The sequence below is a fragment of the Alosa sapidissima genome, chromosome 6 (assembly GCF_018492685.1).
Source record: "Alosa sapidissima isolate fAloSap1 chromosome 6, fAloSap1.pri, whole genome shotgun sequence".
In the NCBI taxonomy this organism is placed as follows: Eukaryota; Metazoa; Chordata; class Actinopteri; order Clupeiformes; family Clupeidae; genus Alosa; species Alosa sapidissima.
Genome location: NC_055962.1, coordinates 17,491,043 through 17,500,680, shown reverse-complemented (window position 1 = coordinate 17,500,680; position 9,638 = coordinate 17,491,043). Strand labels below are relative to the sequence as shown.

Below are 9,638 nucleotides of genomic sequence, written 5' to 3'. Positions count from 1 at the left end.
TAGTTTGTATGTGTGTGTGTGTGTATGTATGTGTGTGTGTGTGTGTGTGTGTGTGTGTGTGTGTGTGTGTGTGTGTGTGTGTGTGTGTGTGTGTGTGTGTATGTGATCCACAGGTCCAAACTGACCCTTCAGGACTCTATGTGGCCACAAGCTGCTCTGATAAGAACATCTGCCTGTACGACTTCCACTCAGGAGAGTGCGTGGCCACCATGTTTGGTCACTCAGGTAACTGTCGCCCAGGCTACTGCCTAGCAGCAGGTGTGGCACAGGAGGCTAGTCTTAAGGGCTCCAGGGAACATGGACTACATCACAGCTACATACACATATACATTTATTAATTTAATTTAATTCATTTTATTCATTTATTCAAGTATATCTCACATTCTCTCCCTCTCTCTCCCTCTCTCTCTCTCTACCATCTACTTCACTCCCTACAGAAATTGTAACAGGCATAAAGTTCACCAGTGACTGCAGGCATCTGATCTCTGTGTCTGGAGACAGGTAAGGCAGTGACAGACACAAATACAACCCCATCTGACTCTCACCTTTACTGCCAGAGGATTCCTTTCTCCTTCCTCCATTTCTCTGTGCTTTCTCTCTCTCCTTTCCTCTCTCATCATGCCCCCATGCCTATGCCTTTTAGGCTTCTCATGTCACATTCTCCCTTGTGAAGAGATACCACTATGTCCTTTGATACACTTGACTACTTCAACTTCTGCTCTCTCATCCTCTGTTGGTAGAATTCATTGTTATAGTGTGTGTTACCCAAGGCCTCCTCAGCATAGTAGTATCTATTGTGTCTTTATTATTATCAAAGGCCCTAGCTGAATTGTAGCTTTAATGTTAATCCTCACTTTGTAAGTCGCTTTGGATAAAATGTCTGCTAAATGAATAGGAGTGAATGTAAATGTAAACGTTTATTATTAATGGTTATTATTGCTGTTATCGTTGTCTCTGCAGCTGCGTCTTTGTGTGGCGTCTGGCCCCTGAGTTGACCCTCAACATGCGGGAACACATGGCACTGCGCAAGAAGGCACAGACTGGCACCATGGGCAAGAATCCCAGAGTCAAGTACGTACACCACCTGGCAGGTGCACTAGATACACTTCAACAGGACAGCGAGGAATTAGGATTAGGTACAAAACCATGCAGGCTGGCAGGACAAACGCAGTTGGCCAAAGATCCCACGTACACAGCAGGCTAGAGATCCAGAATAGTTATACAATAGTTACGATATAGAATTGAATACAGAATAATTATATTTGTAGTTACACAACAAGCAAGACATCTGCAGTCACTACACAGCCAGTCTTAGCAGCTTGGTTCTGTCTTAAAGGTTGTCAATAAATGGTCTTTCTATCAAGAAATGTTTTATATCAAATAGATCAGACATCTTCTTACTATCAAGTACTACGGTAATTATTAACTATGTGTGTTTGTATGCGTGTGTGTCTTTGTGTGTGTGTGTGTGTAGGAAAGAGCTGCACAGGGCTCCATCACTGATTGGTTATCAGGACACAGACAGTGAGAAGGAGGAGGAAGAGGAGGAGGAAGAAGAGGTTGATGATGAAGAGATGAAGTTGTATCAGGGAGAAGAGGCAAGGGAAGAGGAACTCAATAATCAGAGAGATGCCCTGCAACATACTACCTCTGAGAGCAGTGTAGGGGAAGACATGGGTAAGTTGCATGTGGGCACACACACACACACACACACACACACACACACACACACACACACAAAAACAAATGCACCCACTTGCGTAAACAGGTAAACACATACTCACACAATCAAATAGGTGTTCACTTGTTCTCTCTGCCTTTCAGGAGCTTCAGATGTTGTTGCTGAGTGGGAGCCCGTCCAGGTCTGTGTTTTCCTCTAAAACCCTCACACACACACACAAAGAGACATTACATACAGACAGACAGACACACACACACACACACACACACACACACACACACACACACAACACACACACACGCACACTGATTAATTATACTATACCACGACTTCCCCCTCTCTTGTCCACAGGTCCAAACAGGGGCTGACAATCCTCCCCAGTCTGCTGGTCCGGTCGAGGCCCAAGCCCGTCCCCGTCGGCGCTGGTCCTGTCGGGTCAGCTCCGTGGAGCTGGTGGTCCAGTCCATGATGGAGCTGAGGCAGCTGGACCTGCTGTCCAAAATTGACCCAGAGGAGAACAGCCCGGAGCCCCAGCGCTGTACTTCCATCCAGAAGGGGGCAGTGGTGAGCTCAGCATGTCTGGTGCCTTACAGGCCTTGCTATGAACTCAGCATCAGGACCAGTGTGGTCATCCCTCACACTTCAATGCCATTTTTTGTCTTCAGTGTAAAGTTCCTATGTAAAATACTGCCCCCTAGTGGTCCTAAACCATACTCACAGGACAAGACAGGAAGACTGATAGTCATGCATTGTTTCCCTGGGAACAAATCCTAATGCCTTCCTGTTCACAATGTAAATGTAAAAGTACTATTAACAGTCACCTTTGCTTCATGTTTTGATGTTGAATAATGACTTGATCATGTTCCTGTAAAACAATCAATTGTCTAAAATTAAGTTTAAGCACAGCATACTGGAGATATCATATCATACCTCGATCGCCCTAGGTCAACCTCCTCCTGCTCCTCCTTTTTCTCCCTCTCCTCTCTTCCTCCTCCTCCTCCTCCTCCTTTTTCTCCCTCTCCTCTCTTCCTCCTCCTTCTCCTCCTCCTCCTCCTTTTTCTCCCTCTCCTCTCTTCCTCCTCCTTCTCCTCCTCCTCCTTTTTCTCCTTCTCTTCTCTTCTTCCACCTCCTCCTCTTTCTCCCTCTCCTCTCCTCTCTTCCTCCTCCTCCTCCTCTGTCTCTCTCTCATTTCCTCCCTCTGCTCCTTAGGATCCCCCGGGGGGCCGTGTGAAGAGGCGCAGGCCACGGCCCCACTCCGCCTGGTTGGCCCCTGCCCTGACCCCTGAACCCGAGGGCGTGGTCCTCTACCCTGAGCAGCAGTGGGGCGGCAGCAGCGAGTTCCAGGTGAGGGCGGGCCACAGGTACAGCCAGGACTCGCAGGACTCCCGGGGGTCCCACAGCCGCAGCCCGGACAGCGCAGGGTCCCTGGGCTACTGCAGCGGCGTGTCCAGCCCCGACCACAGGAACCTCGGTGAGATACCGCTAGCAGGCTAATGGTAGCGTTAGATGTATACAGACAACAGACATAAGTCCCTTACCAGAGCCGGACAGTAACGGAGTACATTTACTTGAGTACAGTACTTGAGTACAATTTTGAGGGATCTGTACTTTACTCGAGTATCATTTTTGGGGAGTACTCATGACTTACTCATGACGACTCAAGTACATTTGAGAGGCAAATATAAGTACTCTTTACTCCACTACATTTCTATCCATAACCGTGAGGGATCTCGGAAACCCTCAATTTGTTGTTTCCCCTCTCAAACGTGATTGGATTGTGCAGGCGCCACAAGGACAGTCTATCAGCAATCACCTTCAGCTTTCCGCCAAAGTCAACTCCATGGTCAGATTTAGATAAGAGATGAAACCATGGACGAAACAATGGATGAAGACGCAACAGGTCCATCCCGGGAATGTGCCAACCCGTGGCCCCACCTCGCCAGACTATTTCAATTTTCTGAACAAGTTAATGATAGTTTTCGCTTCAAGTGTTTCAATTACAAAATAGTATTTTGTATTTGAAATACGTATTTTATATACATGTATTAGAAATACTGCCCTTCCCTGGCAACATGGTAAAAATATGAAAATTACTTGATTTTACTTTCAATTCCTCTTACATTCTCCAAGGTATTAACATTAACATTTTTCATAACTCCATGTAGGACGTTTCTGTACATAAATGTAAGCACTGTAGCAGTAGTAATGCAATATTTAGAAAATGTACTCTTGTACTCTTGATACTCAAGTACTTTTAAAAACAAGTACTTCAGTACTTTTACTTAAGTAGACATCTGACTGTTGTACTTTTACTTGTACTTGAGTAAAATTTAGCAAAGGGTATCTGTACTTTTACTCAAGTAATGAAGCTGTGTACTCTGTCCGCCTCAGTCTCTTACCCACCTGAGGGATTTTTTGTAGTTCCTAGAACATAACGTTCCTAGAACCCTATTTTTCTTGTGTTCCGACTGGACCAATTTGGGGATTTTTAAGTTCCTCTGACCGCAGTTCCTATAACTCTTTCAGCTCCTACTTCAGGGTAGGGTCTTTTCCCTTTTCCGCATACAGTACAGTAGGAACCCTTAGTGACCTAGGTCTACATGATTGGTCCAACTAATAAGTCACGCCCACTTTCAACCCAAGTTGAATGGGCAATTTGCAATTGAATGGGCAACCAGTTGCTATGATCACGTGGCCATTGCGAATGCAAATAGCAAAACCAGTTTTGGGGAGAGTAGTTAATAGAACTGTATAAATGTGGACTGTTCCTATAACTACGTTCAACAAATGTGTTGTCCCTATCTGGACACAGAGATGTGTTAAAAATAGGGCTGTCAATCGATTAAAAAATTTAATCTAATTAATTACATACTCTGTGATTAATTAATCTAAATGAATCGCATATATAATTTTTGCTCTGAAAGTATTTTAAATATTTAAATTCAAATGTATCATTGAATAATCAGCATTAGTGACATTAAAGTTCAAAGACTCTTTTATTATTATTTTCACTGTTCAAATAATTGCCATAATAATCTATGATATGACCTAATATGCTGAGGAAATAAATTCAAAAGTGCTTCAGGAAGAAGTTTTTTTTCACATACAAGGCATTTCAGGCCACAGATATAACCTACAATGACACTAAATTAACACTCCCCTCAATGTCAACACTTATTTCTTTGCATTGATGTGCGACTATAGAGTTGATGAACTCCGGTGATATGCAAATTCCTTGCTGCAGACATTGCAGAGGACTTTATTTTCAACACTTTATTTTGTCAATCAACACCATCAGGCCGTTTTTTAAAAGTAAATGTTCCAATCAATGATCCAGGCAGCACATTTTCTTCTCTCTCCTTCATTTTACAGTCTAAATTTTGCTGACTAGAACGGCTCGGGGTCAAAGGTCATACGGAATCGATTAATTTGCACTAATTTTTTTAATCAGTTATTTTTTCTCAAATTAATTAATCGAAATTAATCAGTTATTTTGACAGCCCTAGTTAAAAACAACGCAAGTTGTGTTGTTTTAACACTTTCGTTTTAAGAGTGTATGTTCCTGTAACTACTTGTTCAGAAAAAGCCTGTATTCACATGCACATGCATGCACATACAACACACACACACACACACACACACACACACACACACACACACACACACACACACACACAAAAACACACCCTTTAATGACACACCCTTTCCACATCCCTGTTGTAGACTCTGAAAGCCTGGAGGGCCTCAGCACAGACACGGATGACATCCACACGGATGACAATACAGAGGAAGAGGATGAGGAAGATGAAGATGCTCAGTTTGAGACGCTATCAGACCTCAGAAGCAGCACTGGTATGCCAGCATCAGGAGTAGATGTGGTCACATATAAGAGTCACATATAATGCTATATTGCACTTCACATTTTTTCTGTTTTATGTCCACAAAAGTAAAAAGAGGGTTCATACTCCAAGGCTCTTATAATTTCTCTTTTATTAGTATAAAGGTCATCGTTTTTCGAGTGTATTGTGAATTGTAAATCATTGCAAGACTCACATCTTACTTCCCCTTGCACAGCTTACACAACTTGATGAGCCCAAATAGGTCACTAGGGCAATGATCAGTATTTGACATTTAACATGTAACTTGACAGGGTGACAGAAATAAATGTATTGATTGTGTTCTTGTGTCTTAACTGTGTTGCTGTACTGATGCATGTGTTGTTGTTATTGTTGTTTACTTCTAGGAAGCCTTGGGAGAACTCTACACAGACCACTGCAGAGGACCACCATCTCTGCTCGCTTCCTAGCTCAGGGGCACACCGCCTGGTATGTGTGTGTGTGTGTGTGTGTGTGTGTGTGTGTGTGTGTGTGTGTGTGCATTCTCTTATCTTATTCCTTTTCCTCTCACCAGTACACATAGGATTAGTGTGTATGTGTGTGTGTGTGTGTGTGTGTGTGTTTGTGTTTGTGTGTGTGTGTTTCAGTACTCGGTTGGATAATCCACCGTCTTACAGTCTTTTATTCTATTACCCCATGTCAACGTCAGAGGCAGCTCTTGAGCCTGTTGCTAACCCTACCAACCAGACACAAAGTCTCTATGTCTGTCTCCTAGAGACAAGCACAAGTGTCCTGATCGTGCCCTGGTTCTACTGCATGCCAAGTGGCCATGGCTGTGTCAGTGGATGGCCAACTATGGTGTCTAATCCTGTTCTGTCCTGACTGTGCTTAATAAGTCCCTTGGCTCTGGAAGCGCCACTGACCAGAACATTGGTCCCTCAATCCCTGCTGTGAACCAATTCTCTCTCCTGGACCACTTTGTCCTGTGGCATTTTGTCTCACTGTTTTGTCTCACAAGAACCTGCTCCCCGTGGAGTCTTTCTCATCAAGACACCCTTCTGACCTTCCCCCTTGACATCCCCCTCTTCCAGGAGTCACTCTCCCTTGTTACCCTCTAATCAAAAGAACCCTAGAAGTGAATCAAGAGAACCATAGAACCAAGATCTGTAGAACGTTCTCATCAAGAGAACCGTCTGCCACACGAGAACCGTTCTCACGAGTGTTCCCTCTTTGTTCTAGGAGTCACTCCCGCATCCCGCGACGGAAGGATGAGTGTCAGAGTGTTGGCGAGCGGTCCCTAGTCTCCAGTGTGCGCCCCCTGCTGACAGACGAGGGCCAGTACAGGAGCTCCGACGCCCAGGACCTAGAGAGGGGCAGTGCGGGCAGGGCCGCCGTGCCCATGCGCAGGAGGACCCCAGGGGCATGCGCAACCAGGGTCATGGCGCCCAGTGCCCGGGCCCCGCCGCTGATGCAGAAGTCCCTCTCCGCTCAGAACCTGTCTGGAGATGGTGCATCTCTCTGCCGTATGACTCCTTTATTCTCTATGGGGCTTTGGTGTGTGATAGATAGATAGATAGATAGATAGATAGACAGATAGATGGCATGGGCACCCAACCATTTCTTTCTTTTTGTTCTTTTAATTTGTAATTCAACTTAAAGTGACTTAAACAAAAATAAACACTTTATGTGGTGCCGTATACAACTACTTGTTTTTTGTGTATATTGTTGTTTTAAAAACCTGAATGAACTTCTCTCCATGAAACCAAATAAGTTGGGTGTGTTTGGACAGTAACGTCTAAAGGTCTGAAAAGCTGATACAGAAAAGGCAGTCAAAGGGGTTCCACAAAGAGAGATAGAGTTAGAGTTCTAAGGTAGAGGAAGAATTCTAGCGTTCTAAGCACGAGCGCTTATGGGAGCAGGTCAGAGTGTGTGGGTATCCATGATCCTGAGCTGGTTCTCTGTGTTCTGTGGTGTGTGTGTGTGTGTGTGTGCAGGTCGGAGAGCCACCACGCCGTCTCGCCTGAGGAGAGACCTCCAGCTCGCTCCACCCTCCTCCCCTCAGCGCACCCCGTCGCCCTCGGTGACCTCCGTCAGCACGCCCTCCTCCCCACCCCAATCCTGGAGGTCCCGCTCCTACATGAGCCCCACCACCAGCTCCAAGGCCAAGGTCTGCCGCTCCGTGTCCGTCGGAGAGGGCCTCAACCTGGGCAGTGGCTCAGCCGAGGCTGGCCTTGGGTCCCCCGGAGTCCTGGAGCCCAGCTTGGGGAGCCCTGCCAAGGCACCATTGAGGGCCCGCCTCTCTGTGGAGGGGACCAGCTTTGATAGGCTGAGCACCCATGCTCTCTCAGCCAATCACAAGGAGGCTCAGGAGTATGCACTGTACGGGAGCAGAGAGGGCCTGATGAATCAGCTCAGCCAGGCGTTTCCGGACAACAAGGAGCAAATGTTTGTGGGGAAGCGAGTGGAGGATTGTGGGAAGGAGCGGCCTCTCATGGCCGTGCAGGCGTTCTCCGTGGTCACCGAGGACTCGTCCAGCGCAGGTGGGCTTCGCCGCCACCGTCGTTCGTCCTCCATCATCATGGCAACTGTGCCGCTGCAATATCTTCCTCCTCATCATCATCTTCCTTATGACTATCATCTTCCTCCTTCTCACCATCATCTTCCTCATGACTATCATCTTCCTCCTTCTCACCATCATCTTCCTCATGACTATCATCTTCCTCCTTCTCACCATCTTCCTCATAACCATCATCTTCCTCCTCCTTATCATCTTCCTCACGAGCACTCATCTCTCCCTCCCTGCTGCTCTTCTGCCTCGTGGCCTGTTTGCCACTCTGCTCTTAACCCTGTGTGCTCCAGTGTGTCCAGCCACTCCACAGGTGAGGAAACTGAAGCTGAGGCTCAAGCTTGGTGTGTCAGGGCACTTCTCTCTTTCTCTCTCTCTGTCTCAATCTCTCTCAATCTCTCTCTCTCTCTGTTTTCCTATCTGCCTTCCTCTGTTTTCTCCTCTCTCGTCCTCTTTTCTATAACCTAATATGTGTTTGCTCAAATGATATCCTCCCACTCATCATGTAAGTACAGGGACACAGTATTGGCTCTAACGTTCGAGGACTGAGGTGCAGCTGGAGGCCCTCAGTATCATTGACTTGTCATTACTGCTTGAGACTGTACCGTATCATTGCTCAAGAGCGTTCTGTCGTGTTCTGTTGTGTTCCAGGCACAGCAGTCAGTGTGGAGACGTGCCGGGAGGCTGCAGGAGAGCTCCAGAGGACGGTGGAGAGGACCATGCAGCTCTACAAGATGGTGAGCAGGATGCAGACTCCATACGTTTCGGCCTTATCTGTAGCCCTTTATTTTCCTCAATCTATGCACGTCCACCAATCCACCAATGGTTGTATTCTTTACACTGTGTCACCCATGCTTGCATGTTGTCCACCCCTGGCAGGTAGATGGAGAGGGTTGGTGATTTTGTGTGTGTGTGTGTGTCTATAGTCATACACTAATGCAACTCTGTGTGTGTGTGTGTGTGTGTGTGTGTGTGTGTGTGTGTGTGTGTGTGTGTGTGTGTTGTCTCCGCGGGCAGGTGAATGGCGGGGGCTGCCTTGGGGGTGCTGAGCAGGAGGAGATGGAGCGTGTGCTGGGGGAGGCATTGGGCCGAGTGCGCTCCATGGTCGACTGTGTCCCAGCAACACCGCCCAGGGTGGGGGAGGGACAGGCAGGGGGAGGGGGGGTGGCCCTGGCTCTGCTGGAGCAATACTCTCAGCTGCTGCTAAAATCTGTGGAACAGCGACTGGTGAGCAAGGTCTGATCTCTCGCTCTCGCTCTCACACACACACACACACACACACACACACACACACACACACACACACACACACACACACACAGACACACACACACAGTGCTAATATAAGTGCACTTACATACAGACACACTGACATACAGACACACTTACATACAGACACACTGACATACACAGACATACATACATACACTACTACAGTATGTACACACACAATAGCATGGACTGTGTAGAGAGCTATGAAAATGTGAAAGCTGTATTGCACCACTTCTATTTTGCACATGTTGACTTTAGAGAAGGTCCTGAGTGTTTGTTCTGT

The 9,638-nt window shown here is 46.7% G+C and overlaps 1 protein-coding gene across 1 annotated transcript in view; it reads left to right on the top strand.

Annotated features, from left to right (window-relative positions):
• LOC121711991 (mitogen-activated protein kinase-binding protein 1-like) overlaps positions 1-9,325 on the top strand; it is a 24,179-nt gene extending 14,854 nt beyond the window's left edge. The window contains exons 17-29 of the mRNA XM_042095893.1: positions 114-225; positions 438-501; positions 961-1,071; positions 1,475-1,677; positions 1,825-1,862; positions 2,033-2,245; positions 2,891-3,152; positions 5,405-5,533; positions 5,925-6,006; positions 6,757-7,040; positions 7,512-8,057; positions 8,735-8,820; positions 9,101-9,325. Of these exons, the coding sequence (XP_041951827.1) occupies positions 114-225; positions 438-501; positions 961-1,071; positions 1,475-1,677; positions 1,825-1,862; positions 2,033-2,245; positions 2,891-3,152; positions 5,405-5,533; positions 5,925-6,006; positions 6,757-7,040; positions 7,512-8,057; positions 8,735-8,820; positions 9,101-9,325 (2,355 nt within the window). The remainder of the gene's footprint in view (positions 1-113; positions 226-437; positions 502-960; positions 1,072-1,474; positions 1,678-1,824; positions 1,863-2,032; positions 2,246-2,890; positions 3,153-5,404; positions 5,534-5,924; positions 6,007-6,756; positions 7,041-7,511; positions 8,058-8,734; positions 8,821-9,100) is intronic.
• The last annotated feature ends 313 nt before the right edge of the window (positions 9,326-9,638 follow it).